The sequence below is a fragment of the Citrus sinensis genome, chromosome 1 (genome assembly GCF_022201045.2).
Source record: "Citrus sinensis cultivar Valencia sweet orange chromosome 1, DVS_A1.0, whole genome shotgun sequence".
In the NCBI taxonomy this organism is placed as follows: domain Eukaryota; kingdom Viridiplantae; phylum Streptophyta; class Magnoliopsida; order Sapindales; family Rutaceae; genus Citrus; species Citrus sinensis.
This window is the reverse complement of record NC_068556.1, coordinates 20,857,897-20,877,775: the sequence shown is the minus strand read 5'-3', so window position 1 is coordinate 20,877,775 and position 19,879 is coordinate 20,857,897. Positions and strand designations below refer to the sequence as shown.

At 35.9% G+C, this 19,879-nt stretch overlaps 3 protein-coding genes across 3 annotated transcripts; 1 reads left to right on the top strand and 2 right to left on the bottom strand.

The window, feature by feature from the left end:
* Positions 1 to 1,509: 1,509 nt before the first annotated feature.
* Positions 1,510 to 3,891, bottom strand: LOC102621524 (uncharacterized). The gene is made up of 6 exons (XM_006489384.4): positions 3,627 to 3,891; positions 3,257 to 3,412; positions 2,520 to 2,600; positions 2,306 to 2,431; positions 2,021 to 2,119; positions 1,510 to 1,824 (listed from the first exon to the last, which is right to left on the bottom strand). The coding sequence occupies exons 1-6, from the start codon at positions 3,742 to 3,744 to the stop codon at positions 1,754 to 1,756; spliced, it is 651 nt and encodes a 216-aa protein (XP_006489447.2). The 5' UTR covers positions 3,745 to 3,891; the 3' UTR covers positions 1,510 to 1,753.
* Positions 3,892 to 9,241: 5,350 nt separating this feature from the next.
* Positions 9,242 to 10,488, bottom strand: LOC102621827 (uncharacterized). The gene is made up of 2 exons (XM_006489385.4): positions 10,146 to 10,488; positions 9,242 to 9,656 (listed from the first exon to the last, which is right to left on the bottom strand). The coding sequence occupies exons 1-2, from the start codon at positions 10,475 to 10,477 to the stop codon at positions 9,377 to 9,379; spliced, it is 612 nt and encodes a 203-aa protein (XP_006489448.2). The 5' UTR covers positions 10,478 to 10,488; the 3' UTR covers positions 9,242 to 9,376.
* A 4,785-nt stretch (positions 10,489 to 15,273) lies between these two features.
* Positions 15,274 to 17,797, top strand: LOC102622114 (protein IQ-DOMAIN 19). The gene is made up of 4 exons (XM_006489386.3): positions 15,274 to 16,030; positions 16,124 to 16,363; positions 16,645 to 17,334; positions 17,412 to 17,797. Exons 1-4 carry the CDS (start codon positions 15,581 to 15,583, stop codon positions 17,430 to 17,432), a joined length of 1,401 nt encoding a protein of 466 aa, XP_006489449.2. The 5' UTR covers positions 15,274 to 15,580; the 3' UTR covers positions 17,433 to 17,797.
* Positions 17,798 to 19,879: the final 2,082 nt, after the last annotated feature.

The following is a 19,879-nucleotide window of genomic DNA, read 5'->3' as shown; positions in this document are numbered from 1 at the left end:
GGACATATATGTTACCTCATTGAACAACAACATGTACAGGTTAAATAACTATTATCACCTTATATTTTGCACAAAACCCATATTGTTTACAGGATAAAAGGACGTTCTTGGCCTCATCAAAAGCATAATGATTAGTGTAATCAGCCTTGCAAGTTTCGAAAATCACAATCGAAATTAGACATAAATCAACTCCAAATTGGCTACATCGCGGGAGAGCACCTCAGCCATACCAATAAGGTTAAAGACATCCGCTTTTGTCAATAATGCAACATCTGTCCGTGTCACATAATTGACCAAAAAACATGGGCAGAAATTATGTTGGCTTCAAGTTCCAATGACCATTGATTTTATACAACACTAAACTGCTTTTACTTATAGCCCACTGCTGGGTGGGATTCACTCTAGGGACTTGAAGGCAAATCAAGAAGAAAGAAGAAAAAAAAAGTTAAAATTAAGGGGTAAAATTAAAAGGAGATTGGTGGAAAACTGGAAATAGACCAATGGCCACTTTTGTGTATTAGAAAAAATTAAAAAAAAAAAAAAGAAAGTAAAGTGAGAGGTCCAATGGAAACTTGAAACAAGAAAGGAAGGCTTTTGTTGGAAGCGAAAACCAAGAAATGAGAACAGCAAAGGGCAAATAGGGGCAAAAGGAAGCAATAATTCAATCACGTCAAATAAAAAATTCAAAATTTAAAAGAAAAGTGACAGCAATATGCCTTTTTTGTCTATAAATGATATTTTGTATCAGTAGGTGCAGTCTACAGAGTAGCACATCATAAGTGTCAAAAAATGGAGGGTTATATTGTACGCCGTCAGTAAAAAGAAAGAGTCCGGGCCGGGGAGATTTTGTATTTAAAGTAGATGCGATTTGTTTTAGCTAGGTTTAGAGTTTCTAGGTCGGGGGGATCTTATAGCTGAGGCACCAACATGTCAAGACGGTTTTGATGAGAAGTTGATTGATGAAATGGGGAGCAGTAAAGGGCGTTAATGGCAGCGTGACCCCAGATTGATTTGTCAGCTTCATCGATCATCAATCAATCATCAATCAAGCATTCAATTGATCTTAGACCAACAATATTTTACATCATTTGCATCCGGGTCATGCATCGGTTGGAAATAAGACCAATGGCAGCAGAACAGCAACAGCACGTATTTCGGGTCTCTGGCCCAGTCGTGTAAATGGGCCACAAATGAGGGATCTGGAAGCTCACGGGCCTGGAATCTCTCAAGCCCATTGTGGGCTTCGAATCATCATCCAGCCCATCATGCATCGTAAATTAGGCATTTTTCTACTGTTTGGGTTTGGAAATTTCTGAATCCACCGGTTCTGATTTGCATGTTCGGGCCTTCGAAAAGATGTATGTATGTATTAAGAAGGGCAGAAAACCGTGACAGTTTAAAATGAATGTTTTGATGAAAATCTAAATGTAATTGAACCGTAAAAATCATGACAGTTTCGTTTCGTCCGTATAGAAAAAATAAGATTATTGAAATCACTGCGAAATGAAATCAACGTAATTCTATAATAATTCATAAATGAGGAAAAAAGATACAAGTATCATTTGCTCCCGAAATGCGCGTGCATGCAGTTAACTTATATAGGTATCACCTGGAAATTTACATATGGAAACTAGCAGCTAACTAAGAAGGTGCGGGGCATTGAATGAAAACAGAACAAACACCCAATCAAAAAAATGCTTATAATCCAGTGACTGTCGTATCAGAAATCTCAACCAACGTCGATATACCATCTTCACAAAACCAAAGCCAGAGACCATGTAAGGAGTATCAACCAATGAGCATTCCCGAGCAAATTCGAAGCAGCTGCACAAGCGAATATAGGCAGAACAGAAATCAGTTTATTGTGCATTGATACATAACTTTGTATGTGTGCTGAACTAAAAGTTAAAAAAGCCATGTAATGCTAAAGCTTAAAAACACGGTCCTAACTTTTTTCTTATGATTTTATCTTGGAAACCAAAGGAAAGTCCTCTGTGCAAGTCTGTAATGCCATTCTTACCTTGATTCTCACTGCTGTCGGCTAATGATGTTGGCGGCGGTGGCGGTGGAGGAAGTGGCACTGAGATCCCCATGTTTTTACAATCCATTCCAATTGAACCTGCAAATCACATCACATTCAAGTCAACAGTTACATTCCTTCAAAAGTGCTAAACTAGTTCATAAATATCTAATGAGTTCCAATCAAAATTGTGCATCTAAGTAATCATGTTTTGCCGACTATGTTGCCTTAACACCTGATGAATCTCATATTTGAAAGCAGCTGATGTTTAGTATGTGCTCTTACATTCTTTGTAGCAGGGGAAAGTAGAGGTATTAAGAAGATTATAGTGATCCACTGCACATTGACAACTGTATGAGAACATTGATGTATTCTTGCATGAGCCACCTCCACAATCAATCCAACGGCAAACTAGACAATTAAACCTGATATATTAGCACAATAGTACCAAATAATGATTAATAGTACTAGCTAGATCTATAGTATTCATGGTGCTTACGATCAAAGATTGACTCATTCTTCTTGGCTGCTTTTTCTTGAGCAGGGGAGGGTGATGGCGCGCAATCCTGATTGAGTGTACCTAAAAAGGCAAATCGATCATCAAAATAAAAAAACTGTGGAATTGTTTCTCCATTAAACACAAAATACAAATTGAAACAAATCATACCTTAAGGCCAAGCACGCAGCATTAGAAAACTAAAAGTCTCAATTTTTAATTTGGATACGATACAAGCATCACATCTTTATAAGTTTTAATAAATCTCATTAGAGAAATTAGATTGAATCTCACCATACACGAATCATCAGTAAATTAAGCTGTGATTATCATGTACTGGCGACTTGAATTAGAAAATGAAAACAACAGTCCTACATATAATTTCTCTTTTGATGTGAACACCATATTCTAGGAATACAATTGGACTCCATTATACAACTGAATCCAAAATACTGCCATATCTTCTATCCTTATTTTAGCAATAAGCTTGTCCAAATCAATCAAATACTATATACTCTATAGCCAGTTAATTCATGATTTCATTGCATATAATTGGAATCCCACAACAATCCCAAACCAAATTGAACTAAACTTCACCCTTATAACTCATAAGTCATAATCGTCACCAAAAAATATGATAAAAACTAATAGGATACACACAAGATACAAAATGCCTAAAAGAAAAATGTTAACTGAAAATATAGGACCAGCTCAAAGTTGAAGATAGAGAATGAGCTCACAGTCGGGGGCAATGCAAGGGAGAAACTTGAGATTTTGATCAACAGCCATAGTATTCTGCTTCCAGCCAAGATCGCATTCACATTCATAAAAGAAAGTGCTATTTTGAGAAGCCTTGCACTTTCCCTTTCCACAGGTCACCTTATCACAGACATTCTCTGTACCCACAAAATGAAAAATAACAACAAGAACACGATCATCATCATCATCCATGATCAAACAAGAATGAATATCAAATTCAAGATTGACCCAGTTGATAAAATGACATAAACTCTCAAACCCATCAAAGAATCAAGAATTATAACAACTAAAACAAGGAAAAAAAATTATGCATGCGACAAATTTTTAAACAAAGTTCTGCAAGAAACAAACCGAAGGCAGGGGCCAGAAGAGGACTCAGAGGAGACAAGAAATTGCTGGGGGCTGTCAAAGGTTGCAGAACAAAGAAGATTGCAAGAAACGCAATGACACTAACTGAAGCCATGCTCATAATCTAAAGAATATGCACACAGAGAGTCAGAGAGACAAGACACAAGTGGTGAGGCCGTGAGGGCGGTACATGGTATATATTTATAGTGACTTTTTTATATGAGTTTGAAAATTTTGAAGAATTTCCCCAACGATAGTAACAAATGGGAGCTTTCACAGTTAGCAAAGATGCATAGAGTCGTGGACTAGCTAAAAACGTGGATCGTTGGAAGTTGGAGAATTCATCGACTAATCATATTTCACCACGTCACCATATGATTTTTGGCACATGGAGGACTTGTATGGAGAAAAATCATGAATTACGTTCTTACTTGTAATGTTTTGATTATTATTTTTTTATAGCAATATGATAATATAAAGTTAATTATGATTTAAATTACAGTATAATAAAAAACTTTGATAAAGATCATCACTAACCATTTAAAATTGATGAAACAGTTTACAAATTTCGAGTAATAATGAGACATTGAAGTTGAAGATGTCAAAAGTTGACTGGCATAGCCTTTGGACCTATCAAGTATGACCTACAAATTGAAACATTAAACGAGCTAAGCCTGCCTCTTCTAGAAAGTTTCTCTTCATGAAATTATAAAATAATTTGTCCTTTTTTTGACATTAATGCTCCATTTCACAATCGGCCTTTTATATATATATATATAATATTGCGTTCCCACCCTGGATAAGAAGAATGCCACGTATTTTGCTAATATTCTTAAATTAAATACTAAATGTTTCACATTTCAATAAACGGGTAATATTATATTGAAGGAATTTAATGAAGCATTGGTCGGTTGGAAAAATAAAATAAAATAAGTGAAACGTGATATTCGGGCGTCTAAGAAACGATTCTATGATGAAACAAGTTTAATATTTTACCAAGAAAAGTTTTATTAATTTGGTACGCTCTACCCAAAAAATCGGGAATTTATTTGATTCATATTCAACAAACTCTTGCTGTTATTCAATGTGAAGTTAATTAGTCTTGTACCATTTCTATTCAACGAATGACTTCCTTGAACTTTAAAGTCCAAAAAGATCTTCAAAAGGTCACTTCAATAGTTTTTTTTTTTTTTTTTTAATTCACCGTTGCCAACCAATTCAATAAAATGGAAATATGTCTCCAATGCAAAATTATCAAATACAAAATGTCAACATACCGGTTGCAGTTTAACAAGAGACCGCTACCAATAAGCTCCCCACCCGACCAAGACAAAAGTCAACAAGTTAGCTAAATAAAAATACCTAAGCAATTGCACAGGGTAGTGCAATTCTATAAATTCCTTTGTGAATAGTTACAATGACAACCGGATAATATCAAGTGGCAGTATTGTGTTCTCTACCACGAGTAATGTGACCCACCAAGTATACATCATATTTGAAACGGGATAGTAGGCCAAAAAAAAAAAAAATTGCTAGTAATTGGATGCTTTTAAGTGTGGCTTGGCTTATCATGGAGATCACATTATGAAAGGCAATTTTTGTGCTTTTGCTTGTGCTGCGGAGTGTGTGATAGATGATTTCAATCTAGTGGAGGGTCCCTCTATCTTACATGCATGTAAGATACACTCCTCTCACATGAATAGTGTGTGGGTCCCATACATACACTATTCATGTGAGGGGAATGTATTTTACATGCATGTAAGATAGAGATTGCCTCTAGTGGAATGCGCTAAATCTATCAATACAAGACTGCCCAAGTGCCCATCGATAGAAACTACAATGTTGATCAAGTGACTTTTGGTTTATGCTTGGCAAGAAGTATTTTCAGCAAAAAGGGATTGAAGCAAAGCTTGTGCAAATCTCTTCGCCTTGTATGGTGAAATATATTGAGCAAGCTGTGATAAGTAAGTAAGAGGCATACATGGTTATGCCTATGTTTAATATAATACGTAACTTTATAAGAAATTACGTAGCTCGAAATAGCGATATAGCTGCTCTTAAATCTACAAGTTGTTGATGAATGTTTCAACAAATTCTCAACTTATACTACCAGGGCGTGCTACATCGATCACTGGATCTTCCGGAAAAAAAGCCATCACACTCAATGTCGAGGTCAATTCTTCTTCAAAGTTATGCATCGTTTCACTCTTTGTTCTCTTCACCACCGTGGATCACATTCACATCCCTCGACCTTCTGAAGAAACCATCTTTCTGCTAACTCAACTTTCAGGTCTATGGCATTCTTCAAAGGCATTCTACAAGTCGTTGTTGAAGAAAGTTTCAATATCCCCTTTCTCTACTTATCACCCAGCAGTCGCCACATCACTAAATCTTCCAAAAAACCATCCTTCTGGTAACTGCATTTTGAGGTCAATTCTTCTTCAAAACATTTTTAGAGACTTGATGAGAAATCTCTTTCAATTCATACTCATTTTCGACTCTAGCACTCAGAAGCAACAAGAAAGAGGCGCGATAACCGGAAGTATACACTAAACTTGATTCACCCTCTGTCCTTCTTACAACTGTAGATCACATCCACGTCGATCCCTAAACCATCTTTCTGTTTAATTACTCACCTTCCCAAGTCCATGGCCTTCTTCGAGGCTTCGGGTGAGGGCTAATGTTAAGTTTTTCGGACCTAAATGTAATTGAGGAAGAGTTTCTGGGCCATAATGCAGATCAACTTCAGTTAAGGGATCAATTTGCAAATAAATGGCTGACGTGGCGAAGTTAGTTAAGAAGCCGTTAGCTCATTTCCAGAAAGTTTCCAGATTCACCATTTTAAAAGGACTGATGTACGGCACCTGATGTGCGTGTGATTTCTTCTTCGTTTGTTAACCAAAATTGTTGATTCTTGATTCTATGTGATCTGTGTAACTTCCTACGTAAAATTAGATCTATTTGAAGTTAGTTTGATTAATAAAAAGTGTGTTTATTTTTCCTTCAAACATTGAAGCTCGATTGCTGTTTTAGTTTTTTGATTCTTTGATCTTTCTGATTCTGATCTTTGTTTTTGCTTCTGATTTGATCTTGTTTTGATCGAGTATTGTTTCCTTCTATCTCTTGACTTGATTAATCTTTGAAAAAACAACCCTATGTATAGACTTTCCTTTTTTGCATTCATCTCATTATGCTAGCATGTAAGGCAAATCATGGCTTGAACAAAAATATGGAAACCGTTTTTCAAAAATCTTCAGTAACAAAAGCTTTTGCTTTGCCTAGTTGAAGTAATGTCCTCGTAGAAAGGAGTGAAGATCAGGAAACCAGGACAGGTGTCCGACAATAGGGGCAATGGGGATGAGCTGCAAGCCAAGGGAGAACACAATCTAAATGGAACTTGTGAGAACACGAGAGTTTGGCGATCTGTTGCTTGTCCTGAAAACCTTCTAAGCAAACAGAACAAATTTTCCGACATGATCTACATCTCCTGAGTTTCAAGGGCCACCGACTCCCGAACAATTTTGAGCCTAAGCATGTACACTTCATGCCCGCTTTAAGGTTGCGGCCACTTCTCATATTTTGTGGCAGTACCCCTGACCTGCAAGTAAGTGACTGTGTTACTAGGCAAGTACGTGTCATGAATTTGAGCAAATTGATGATTAAGAAACAGGATATGCAGCAAAGGAAGCATGATTAATGATAAAGTTTCTATTCCAGTGACATTAACAATTTTGTATTCGATATGGTAAGAATGTAAAACGTTCCTGCAATAGCATCAGTAGACCTATAGTCTATAGATACAGATCCTTCAGTATTCAAGAGCAATTCATAAATACTAAGCAACATCCTCAAGTGGATGCTAGTTAGTTTAACTGGTCTAATCTCTTGTAAAATTCTAACCCCCTTTACATGAGTGAAAGGAAATTTAGTTACTAGTTATGTTATGCTTTCTTTTTGTGTTGGGGGGAGGGGAAGGTGGAAAAAACCATCATCCTCAAATTTCAAGTTTTCAATGCAGCTAAGCAGCTTATCCACCTTAAATCTGTTTCGAGCCGTTGCAATATACAGGTAGAAAAAGTTGAGTAAGGGTCCAGTATCAACGCTTGTATTAATTGTAATTGCTAAATAATCCATAAATTAAGTTCAATTGTAACTCAAAGACACAAGAAATGAAAAGGGCTGTCTTAAAAATAAAGAACTAAGTAAATATAGGACAAACCTGGAATAAGGCTGCAAGTAGCCAAGTTTCTGCTCGAGCCGTTTGCGAGCTCTTAGTGCATTTGCATCCAAGTCACTAATCCTTGTGACCAATGGCTGACGCCGGTCTGTTACCATTAGAGGGCTTTCACAGCGGCGGCAGAGAGAAACTTTACGGCACTGTTTGTTAATCTTCCTCCTTTGATTCACCATCACCCATAGCCCCGGAAACAATCCAGACATCGTGTAATCTTATATTAACTCTCTCTGCCAAAAAATTATTCAATGTGCTGGGAGAGAACGTATCATATGTTTTACAATCCTATTGAAGACGGCTCTGTTTTGTGCTTTTGCTTGTGCTGTGGCCTCTGGAGTTATTTTTGGTATGCTTGGCAAGAGAGATATTGTGACACTAATGGCCTATATCAGTGAGTTTCTTTCGCAAGCTGTGATATGTAACAGGTATAGAAGGTTACAAATATTTAAGGAATACACGTCCTTTATATTATACTTTGTTTATATTAAGAATTAATGAAAAAAGTCATAACAAATGACATAGCTTGGATAAAAAATGTAGTTGCTTGGCTTGTTCATCAAGAAATTATTGAACATTCAACCTGGAACATCCACAAAAACTAGCAAATGACTTCAGCTGTACTTGCAATGTTCCTACTTATCACTTCAGCTGTACTCGCAGTATTTCTACTTACCACCAGCAGTGGCTACCTCGCTAAATCTTCCAAATATCATCATTTCATAACTACATTTATTAAAATTTGCTATGCTAGCTTCAGAAGCAACAAGAAACAGTTACGGACTCAGAGGAGACAAGAAATTGAATAATTAGTTTAAAATTCAGTCCAATAATGAGACCTTGAAATGAAGAGGTCAAAAGTTGACTAGCATAGCGTTTTGGACCTATCAAGTATCACCCACAGATTGAAGCACTCAATGAGCTAAGCTTGCCTCTTGTACATAATTTTGAGACGGGCCCAAGTACTCTTCATGAGATAAAATTGCAAATAATTTGTCCTCCTTTTTAAATTAAGTTTTCAGATCACAATCTGCTTGATTATATATAATTCCCTTTGTTAACTAATTGCGTTAATACTGTGGACAAGAAGAAGTATGCCAAGTTTTTTGTTAATTAATGTTAAAATAAAATAGCAAGTGATTCATAATTTCATCCTTCGTCCTCTTCACCACTGCCGTTCATATCGACATCCCTCGACCTTATGAAGGAACCATCTTTCTGTTTATTCAACTTCCAGGTCCATGGCATTCTTCAAAGGCGCTGCATAGACTTGCCCAGGAATCTCTTTAGTATCCGTTTCATTATGCTGGTAGCATACACATACACTCATACAGAGGCTTGTACAAATAGATAGATATGATACTTAAAGCAACTACACTACCAAAGCTTTTTGTCTTGCCACGGGTATTTGATTCCGTAAATAATAAATGGATGCACAATAAGTCAATAACTATAGCTTGGTCTTCTTGTTTTTCATTTTTCTCTTACAAGAGATACATATTTATTTAGTAATTGACTATCATCACCATACAAGGGCAGGTCTCCGGCAATAGGGGCATTGGGGATGGGCTGCAAGCCAAGGAAGAACACAATCTGAATGGTACTTGTGAGAGCATGGGAGTCTCGTGACCGGTTGCTCCTCCTGAAATTCTTCCAAGCAAACAGAGCAAATTTTCGTATTTGATTTACTCCCCCTGAGCTTCAAGTGCCGCAGATGACTCCCCCATAACAATTTTGAGCCCAAGCGAGTATCCTTCATTCCCTCGTTTCCACTGCTTTTATTTTGCGGCACCTCACCTGGCCTGCAAGCAATTTATGTGTTATTACTAGTACTAGCTAGCACACGTCATGAATAACAAGAAACAGGGTAACCGGCGAACAGACTGATTGTGGAAACGTTTCTGTTCCGGCAAAAGCATAAAATCATGACATGTATCTGTTCTACAGCAATCGCTATTTGCAGGTACCTGAATTCTGAGTACTAACGCTTGTGTTTTTAGGACTTTAATGAGTTTTTCAATGGGTTACAAACAAGGTCACACATCACATGGATGGGAGATTACAGAAAGACTTTACATAGTACGTAATAGCCCCCCTTTTATTTATAATTTAAATGATACGACCCTCCATCAAACCAAAATCCTAGACTCTTTCTCAAAACTAATGATCAACACTGATTGGGTGCCTGAAAGCTGAAACTATATAACTTAATAAGGGGAAATGAAAAGGGTTGTGTCAAAAATAAAGAAACAAGTAAAGGAGGAGAGGAGAAATACAATTTACAAGCTAACCTGGAACGAGGATGTAAGGAGGCAAGCTTCTGTTCAAGGCGTTGGCGGGCTCTTAATGCATTTTCATCCAAGTCGCTAATACATGTGGCCAGTGGCTCGCGGAGCTCCGTTAGGGGGATTTCGCAGCGGCTACAAGGAGAATCTTGACGGTGCTGTTTACTAATAATCTTCCTCCTTTGCGGCACCCCTACCCCTGGCAACATCCCAGCCATATTCGTTCTGTGTAGAGAGCTCCAAATTCTGTCAGTTTTTCTTGCTGTTCTGTATTTTCGCCTTTCGCGGCTCTTTCGTAGTAAATGACTAGGACTGAGACGAAGCTGCATCGAAATCATGTCGAATTCCAAGACAATTATGACACGACAAGCACACTTGAAGAGACTTTTTTAACTTAAAGGCAAGCGTCGCACTCACATGCGCGGGCATGATACATTTTTGTTAGGTGTGTGAAAAAGCATTTGTGAAAGGTTAAGTGGAAGCTTCAATGAAACTGTCCTCTACTTTAACGTCCCTTCCAAATTTCCAATTTATAATATGATAAATTGATAATAATAAACATATGCTTCTGTGAAAGTAAGGTGTGTTCTCTAATTGGTCCAATTCATGGACTGGAAGGGTCGACTCATTCAAATGACTTGGCCCAATATTGGGCAGGCTTACTGTTTTGTCTGGCCCAAGAAGGCCTTCAAATATAAGAAGCTTTAATCACAACAATTATTATATGAATTGGCATTGGCCAGCTAAATTTGATTGACCTTTAGCAGATGGAGAAATTTTAAGATAGAAACAACCATACTTGCTTTGATTGTGGTGTTAAATGCATTCCAATGTAAACCATGAAAGCTGGGGCAAACAAAATTAAGACTTGGGACCATGAAAATTGAATTATATGGTGGTCGTTTTGTACACGATAATGGTAGGCTGCACCCCCCCCCCCCCCCTTCTTCTTTCTTCAGAGTTGTAAATTATTCACAAAATGCCTTAAGAGTTTTTACTGTTATTGCTCCCTAAAATAAAGAGCCATGCATGCGTCCTCTCAGTTCATTAACCTTGCTAACAACATATTGGAGAAGCCAGCACAACAAATGATTCATTCAGAAAGAAACAAAAAATAGAAGCTCTTTCATAAATACCTTGACCTGGGATATAAACTTCTGAGTGTGGGATTAATCTGATTATTAAAAAAAAAATTATCAAAAAAGAAATTAAAACATTTAAGAAATGATGAAGAAAAAATAGTGGTTCAAACTGTATAATTAGATACAAAAATGGCTTTTCATTTTGGGAGCCAATGACAGAAGGGGTGGCCCAGTGAAATTTGAAGGGTGATAAAAATGAAATGAAAACAAACAAAACATTTAAGAGGCAACCGACATGATCCAGGGACATCGGCATTCTCTTATTAAGGATAAAAGATACTCAACCGACGACCCGTTCCTCTTTTATAATTAACTGAATTTTCAGTTTTAGTTTTCGATAGGGGAAGAAAGACCAAGTCAATTCTAGATGATTTCTTTGCTTCTTTCTTTTCTTTTCTTTTCTTTTCTTTTTTGGGTCAAAATAATCATCAAACTTCACATCTATAGATGATTTTTTTTTATAGAAATATTTAGTAAATGACACAATTCTTGACAAATTTATAAAAATAGCCAACTTACTAATTTCTTACTTTGTTCTACAGACGATGAAGGTATTTTAGATAATGTTGTTTGGACATTATTGCCCAGAATTTTTTTTTTTGGCTATAAAATTTTTAAAAAAATGATAAATGAGCTATTTTAGTAAATTAACTCTAATTTGATGGTATTTTCATAAAAATTTCTCGAAAGATTTTGGCTATTATATTAGCAAATGAGATGGGATAAAATAATTAATTTGAAGCCCTGGCTGGCTTCTTTCATTAGTTTATTATATTCATATCATATCCCCGTAGGATAACTGTGGTCCATGAGCAAGAAGCAGCGTGGAATTAAATTGGAAGCTTCAAATCCCTAAACGACATCTCTCGGAGGCGATGAAATAAAATATAAAGAATACAAGCTTCTTTTAGGCATATGGCACATGAATGGACAACCAAGAAAGGGAAAATTTTGGCAATCAAAAGTAAATCACACATGATCGACCCTGGGATTAATTAATAAATTACGTGATGAGGTACGAAATACACAAATACAAACAAAAAGAGAAATGGATCCTCGATCTGTTGTGAGCATATATATATACATATATATAAGCAATCTTTCACATGCATGCACAGATCTTTTCTTCTCCCTGTGTTGAGTACTTGAATAATGAGAAATTTGCATTTTAATACAAGATTCTCTTCTATACAACTTTGTGAGTATAATTTAATGCTCAATACCGTTTTACTGGGGGGAATTGGATAATTATACTATATGTTTAGAACAGAATGTTTTTGAAAGGATATGGACTGTTTTTTTACATAATTAATTAACTGTTAATGGGGGAAAAACATAGATCTATTGACTTAATTTGTGACAGCCATTGATGCATTCGAAAAATTCTACAAAAAGAAAAGGAAAAAGGGTTCTCAACAAATCATCAAATCACCAAGTTTGTTTTTTTAATATCCATGCAGATTGGAATATGTAGTATCATAATAACTGTATAAATTGAATATATATATATATATATATGTTTTTTGATTCTATACAAAACTCCATAAGTCAAGTGGAATTTATCGCTTCCGTTTCATTTGGATCTATCTCTTACAAATTTCAATTTTCCTTTTTCCCCTATTCACATGTATCTCATATCTTCCATCTGCATGGAGTTGGGTAAATTTCATTCGATTTAGTAAATAGAATTTAAATTCCAGCATTATGCAACGAATCATACTAGTTAATCGATGTAGAATGAGAAATGAATGGCATTTTTTGATAAATGAAAAGTTCAAAATGCTCGAAGATGGAAACGCTGGAATGTCTATAATACTTTGGTTGAATTAGATCCAATTTGAAGGTTTTTGTACGTTCAATATTGATCAAGGTTTAAATATTTTAAAACAAAAATTAGTTAATAATATCGATTGAATGGGCTCTTCACCTTTTTACACGTTAATGTAGCTAAAATGAAATTAATGGAAAGGTGGAAAAATGTTGATTTTTGTTATGTTTTTATAGTTTGGTTTTTGTAAAAAAAAAAAAAAGTTAATCCAACCAGGGGTGTGCAGGGGTGACGTCAAGAATTTTTTCTAGGTTGGGCTAGAGTAAATTTTTTCTTCATTCGAAAGGAAAAAAAAAATCTTAAAGTAAAGCTGTTAAATCAAATCAAATCATAACATTAAATTAACAATTTCTTTTTTAGATTAAGAAACACATTATGAATTAACTTTAAAGTTATGACTATGGTACTCTATGGGTATCATTCCTTACAATATGACACTGTTAGATGATTTTAATTTATTGACTTTTAATAACTTTTAGTTATTTGACGATGTTCAAATTGTGAAATACGATACTCTTAAGAAATGTAGTCAGACCCCAACTTTAAATAATTAAAAACTAAATGAGTGGTAAATATCTTGCAATCACAAATTTACTTGACATAAAAAAAAAGATTTCTAAAATAAAATAGAGTGGAGAAGAGAATTTAAGAAAAATAACAGTGGCCAGTTTCTGAAAGAAATTGAATGACAAACTGTGTAAATAATCGTGACAAAATATAACAGTGATGGATAGTTTTGGAAATAATATATGATAATTTTGTGAACAAATAAGTTTGACCCGTTGCTCAAATAAGTTTCTGACAGATACTCAAGTGTATTAGATATTTGCTGATAATAGCAGCTAATTGAAAAGAGTTAGAAAGAAAGGGATTGGAAGAAACAAGACAAACAAACCCAACCCGTGTGAAGTTTCCCCTAACCAAATACGTAGTCAAAGGAGAAGCCCATAAACACACCATGTGAAAGCCAGCTATTTTTGGTATTCAAAGTAAAAAAAATGTAACAACAATCACAATAATTAATCATCTATGATGGTTAAGATATGGGGCCAAATCCCATTATTTCAGTATTCATGCACTGACAACAAAGTTGTTCACCAAGCCTTTTAAGATCTTGTAGTTGATCGATCGATTCCTTCCATTATAAAATACCAACTCTTTTTGCCTTTGTTTTTGGCATTTGTTGATGTGCATGTTTGATACAAATTCTGATCAATATCTGCAAACTAGAATCATACATAATGCAATTGTATATACAACATGCTATACGTTGCAGTTCTTCTTATGTACCTTAATTCAGAGCTTGGATATGCCTTTTTTTTTATGAACTTAAAAAGACTTGATGGGTCTAAATCATAATGATTAATGAATGTTCTTTAAACGTAGTCAAGTCGCTATCACACCCTTTATTTGAAGTCAGTTTCCTTTTCAGGTTCGTTTTAAATTCATGAGATCTAACTTATTTACCTAACTTACGATCCTGTAGCTACCAGTGGTCCTCATCAAATGGACTTTTCATTCTAGGCAAAGCCAGAAAGTAAATTTCTCAACATTAATTAAGTTGTCTCCCCAACAACTGGCTTCAAATTCTATTCATGACGTATCAGTGTATCCAGTAGAGGGATATGAAAGCAATTTGGACCCACTCTCTTTCAGATTCCAGGAGATGATTTTGTATTTAAGTTTCTATTTGCTTATGAACTTGTATTATCTCATCTATCAATGTTAAGGATCTTTCTTAACGTGTGCTTTAAAGATACCCATTCGTATAATCTTCATGAAAGAACTAGACACAAGTCACACAGAAGACAAAGCTCTTACCAAGCGAGGATAAAATGTGCTCCTCCCATGGGCCCCTACTCAGTGCTCACACAATTTTTAATGGAGCCCACAAGCGACCCCACAAATTTGTTTAACAAGTTTTAAATTCCTGAACCCAAATAGACAACTTCTCTGTCCTGAAAATAAGAGTATTTTACAAGGATTCTGCATGTTCCCTACCCATGTTCACATGGTTTCTGAACCTACCCATCCCGGATAAAAAACGAAAAGGCACCATTGAGTTACCTTAGAACCCTTGATGATGATATCAGAATGTAACTGACCTGCAAGGATAAAACGGGTAGTTAGAATTTTACATCAAACGCAAGGAATCTACGTAATTTATCCTCAAGGAGAGTGGCAGGTGGCTTAACTGGGGAGCTTCCTCTTTGTTGCTCTTCTCTCATCATTCTGGCCTTATTTAATAAAACACAACAAAAAATGTACCAAATCATACTCTGAAAATGGAATAATGTAACTGTAACATCAGGCTGTCAAAGAAGAGCAATTAATTTCTTATCTAATAAGTAAGACAATTATAGTATTGAAAGTTATACAATATTTTATACTTATCAGTTGTTACCATCAGCTCTCTATATTTTTCTCCTATGTGATATAGAAATGGCTGCTTAGAAAGGATTTTGACAAGAATGGGGAAGACCGGCAAATGGTTAAAGAGTTTCTTGAGTGGGAAGAAAGTCAAAGAGAAGGAAAAATGTACAAGTGATCAGAATGCTTCAAATGTCACAGAGCATCCATCAACCCCCACTTTGATCCTACCGGCAACTCCTAAGGAAAAAAAGAGATGGAGTTTCCGAAGATCTTCAGCTACAGCAGCTGCTCCCAGGGACATGAATTCTACAGAGCCAGTTCTCACAACACAGCAGGCTACAGAGGTTGCTATTGTAGATACTGAGGAAGAGCAGAGGAAACATGCCCTGGCAGTGGCAGCAGCTACAGCTGCAGCCGCTGATGCAGCTGTGGCAGCTGCACAGGCTGCAGCTGCCGTGATCCGGCTAACTGCTTCTGGCAGTGGGAGAGCCAGCGTGATTGAAGACGCTTCTGCCATCAAAATTCAATCCATCTTCCGTGCTTATCTGGTCTGTAACACTTAAATGCCCTTGTGTCAGTGTTCAAGATCCAAATATTACCATGATGAAAATGAAAATATTATATCATTGGTGTTTTTACAGGCAAGAAAAGCATTGTGTGCATTGAAAGGTTTAGTAAAGTTGCAGGCACTGGTAAGGGGTCACCTTGTGAGAAAACAGGCCACGGCAACACTGCGGTGTATGCAGGCATTGGTGACAGCACAGGCTAGAGCTCGGGCTCAAAGGCTCCGGGTGACAGATGAAACAAAGCCACCGGTTAATCCAAGGCAATCAATTCACAGAAAATCAACACAGGAAAATCGGTTTAGGCATGGACATTCTGTAAGTTTTTTCCTCATGCCAAATTTTAAAAAAATGGAATGTCAGGAATTTTATTAATTTGACTTAACGGTAGTATTTAGTGCTAACTCCATAAATTAGAAATAAAAAAATGCTCCACTGTTTCCTTTACTGGCAGGAAAAGTATTTCTTTCTCTTTGTGCAATTGTGCTTGAATATTTATTAACAAGTAACAAAATTGCGAAATGCTGAGGAGTTTAATTTGCCTAATAAAATATTCTAGGATGCTTACACCAGGCTGCAATCTGCCTTTTTACTTATAGGAGATTTATAGGGGCATGGAAGAGAACATAAAGATTGTAGAGATGGATCATGGTGAGTCAAAGGGAAGTACAAAGAGCAGAAACAGCTACGCAAGCCATCCATTAAGCGAAAGAGCAGAACACAGGTTCTCCGCATATTATTCTTCAAATCATGTGTACTCAAATCAAGATAATCACGAGGTCTCTCCAGCTCCTTCAGCTCTGACTGACATGAGCCCCAGAGCCTGCAGTGGTCATTTTGAGGACTATTCCTACAGCACAGCACAGAGTAGTCCGCAGTACTACTCTGCAGTGTCGAAACCAGACCCATCAAGAGTTCCATTCGCTTTCCCTAGGCCAGACTATGCAGAATCTTTGTCTTATGACTACCCATTGTTTCCAAATTACATGGCTAATACAGAGTCTTCAAGAGCCAAAGTCCGCTCACAAAGTGCTCCCAAGTCAAGGCCTGCAGATACATTTGAGAGGCAACCAAGCCGGAGCAGGGCTTACATGGAGGGAAGAAACATCCCAAGGGCTGTGCGGATGCAGAGATCATCTTCACATTTGGGTGCTGCAGCTCAAAATATTCAGTATCCCTGGTCACTTAAGCTTGATCGATCAATAGTCTCACTTAAAGACAGTGAGTGTGGATCCACAAGCACAGTGCTCACAAATACCAACTACTGCAGATCACTTGTTGCATATGATGTAAGTATAAACAACCTAACATCACAGTGGTAATCACTTAACATCTAAGAACTAATATCTGGTTTTTGTGACTGCAGCACCATGGAAATAGGATCTAAAAACACATCTCATCATCACTGCTATGGCAGGTTGTGTGCCTGACTATATAAATATGAAACATTAAACAAATAAAGGAAGATCCAATCTAGAAAGTGAAGTGTTCTGTAGAGAAACTGTTGCAGTTTCCTGACAATTTTTCGTTCCTGATTCCGCTGTCATTGCAAATGAAGCACTGAACTGAAGAAACCCCCTCTGTAGATTCCTATTTTTTGTTTTTTGTTTTTTTTTCCATGTCTCTGCATGATTTGGCTTAATGTGTTCCTTAGGCAAAACTTAAGGCAAATGACCTGCAAGTAATATCGGTACCAATGTAGAAACACAACTGGTTGTTATGTCTATAGAAATTTATTGTGTAATTTTTAAATCTTTGCATTCAATCTACAATTACTGCCATTGCTATTTAAACTTTTTGTTAATACTGCAATGATCATACAAGTAACAAAGGAGCAACCAGAGTTGCTAAATCCCCATAATGTCGATAAATTATCAGCTCCTTCCGCATTGTACAGAAATTTTAAGAGAAAAGAAAAAATGTACCACATAATTCATAGTGACAAAAAAAAGTCTTTGCTGCTTACGCTCTCTTGTTTTGCATTTTAGGAATCAAAACCAACCAGCTCCTTCTGTAGATTCTTTTCTTCAATTTCCCTTTTCGTTTGTCAAAGCATATCTAAAGTAACTGATAACTGAAAAAGACGCCCATTTATTCAAAGTGAATGATTCCAAGCTTTCAATGTGCTTTAGTTTTAATTCATGCCCATGAGACCATCCCTTTCGGAAAAATAAAATAAAAATTCTTGCCCATCAAAGTTCTTACCCAATATCGCCGCTCGATGAATTTCTCACATTAAAATACAGACTTCAGCCTCTGATTTTTCATATATATTTGTAACATCAGTCGGTAACTAAAATTATTTATTTAAACAAACCTTCCGAAGGAGACCTCGTAGTATCAAAGTGACTCTTTGCATAAAATCAAACACTTTCCAGGTTCTGATCCTTGAAAATGATCATGAAAGGACGAAATTCTATCAATATAAAAAAATGCTTAAGGTCCAGCGTCATAAAAAACAGAAACTGTTGTAGGGTGTTGTCTGTTGTGAGCAGTGTATTTTTCGGAGGTCATAACTTGAATTACATATGTTTGTTTTTGGCGTATAATATATTGTTTCAAAGCTTGCAACGAGACAAACAAAACTTAGAACGTGGAAGCCATTATGCCCTGTGGTCGAACCATAAATTTCGTTTCTTTCATAGTTGTTTCCTAATTTTATGATTTTTCCTTATTTTTCTTGATTCTTTTATGATTTTTATATTTTTTACTAGAACTCGAATTTAAATGTTGTTTGTTCTACTTTTCTTATTTTAATTAGGAGAATTTAATTATCATATTAAATTTCAAATTTACCTATTTTGATAAATTCGCGTTACTTAGACTTATTATAAAAGAGGTTCAAAACCCTAATTTATTCATTCAAATTTTACAATAAAAATTATTGTTATTCAGAAACCTTTGTCTACATTTCCGTTTCGTCCAAAACACTATCTTTATTGTATTAAAGAATAAAACAGATTGCATTAGAGTCATAGCATGTGTGTTTTCTTCTCTTTTTATTTAATCTTCATTTTAACAAAATAACAACCAACCACATGATATGCAAATATTAATTTTTACATATAGAGAGAGAAAGAGCAACTTTGCCCAGCTTGTAGTGGCAGCTCAACATGTGACTATTTTTAAATGCTGGAATGGTACTGAAACTGTAGATTAATCAAATAATACTACATAATAATGTCGCATACTGTAACCCGATCAAGGTCCCTACTAGATCATTAATACTATCCTTGTACATAAACGTAAGATTTCCTTTTAGATTTCGGGTAGGTTTTAACCTAAGTTTGCCATGTGTTAATGCTTCCTCGAACCATTATTCTGCTTGAACAGAAGGATGGGTTCTCACAAACATAAATGGAAAGGAAACTGACCTTCCTGTAACCTGAACTAAGCTGTTGCAGTCGGGTTGAGGACATAAATAATCAACTACATAGAAAGAGCAATTGATTGTTTTGGTAAATTATGACGAAAGTGCTGTTGAAACTTTAAAAGCTGAGTGTAGAGCTGGCAAAATTTAACACGACCCGATTATCCGACACGAACACGATATAAATAAATGGGTATGGGTCGTCAAATTTAACACGATTATTAAATGGGTCGGGTCTGGGTCAACACGATTTTTTTCCGTGTCGGGTTTGGGTTAAAATTTTTGACCCATTTACTCGATCAATGACCTGATTATATTTTCTATTTTAAAATAATTTACATATTCTTATAATTAAAACTCAAATATTAGAGATGATTTTCTTTTTTTTATTCTTAAAAATGGTGAATATAAACACAATGTTTTATTTATAAAATTTTACATACATTTAGAGCTTCAATAGTATA

What these genes read in the sequence shown, in the direction of transcription:
- LOC102621524 (XM_006489384.4), bottom strand. Translation starts at nt 3,744, where the DNA reads ATGAGCATGGCTTCAGTTAGTGTCATTGCGTTTCTTGCAATCTTCTTT. An exon ending in CCCTTGCATTGCCCCCGACT is followed by an intron (nt 2,601 to 3,256) that starts GTGAGCTCATTC and finishes TTGCCTTTTTAG; the next exon opens with GTACACTCAATCAGGATTGC. An exon ending in CGACAGCAGTGAGAATCAAG is followed by an intron (nt 1,825 to 2,020) that starts GTAAGAATGGCA and finishes TCGCTTGTGCAG; the next exon opens with CTGCTTCGAATTTGCTCGGG.
- LOC102621827 (XM_006489385.4), bottom strand. Translation starts at nt 10,477, where the DNA reads ATGATTTCGATGCAGCTTCGTCTCAGTCCTAGTCATTTACTACGAAAG. An exon ending in TCCTTACATCCTCGTTCCAG is followed by an intron (nt 9,657 to 10,145) that starts GTTAGCTTGTAA and finishes AATTGCTTGCAG; the next exon opens with GCCAGGTGAGGTGCCGCAAA.
- LOC102622114 (XM_006489386.3), top strand. Translation starts at nt 15,581, where the DNA reads ATGGGGAAGACCGGCAAATGGTTAAAGAGTTTCTTGAGTGGGAAGAAA. An exon ending in CCATCTTCCGTGCTTATCTG is followed by an intron (nt 16,031 to 16,123) that starts GTCTGTAACACT and finishes GTGTTTTTACAG; the next exon opens with GCAAGAAAAGCATTGTGTGC. An exon ending in GGTTTAGGCATGGACATTCT is followed by an intron (nt 16,364 to 16,644) that starts GTAAGTTTTTTC and finishes TTTTACTTATAG; the next exon opens with GAGATTTATAGGGGCATGGA.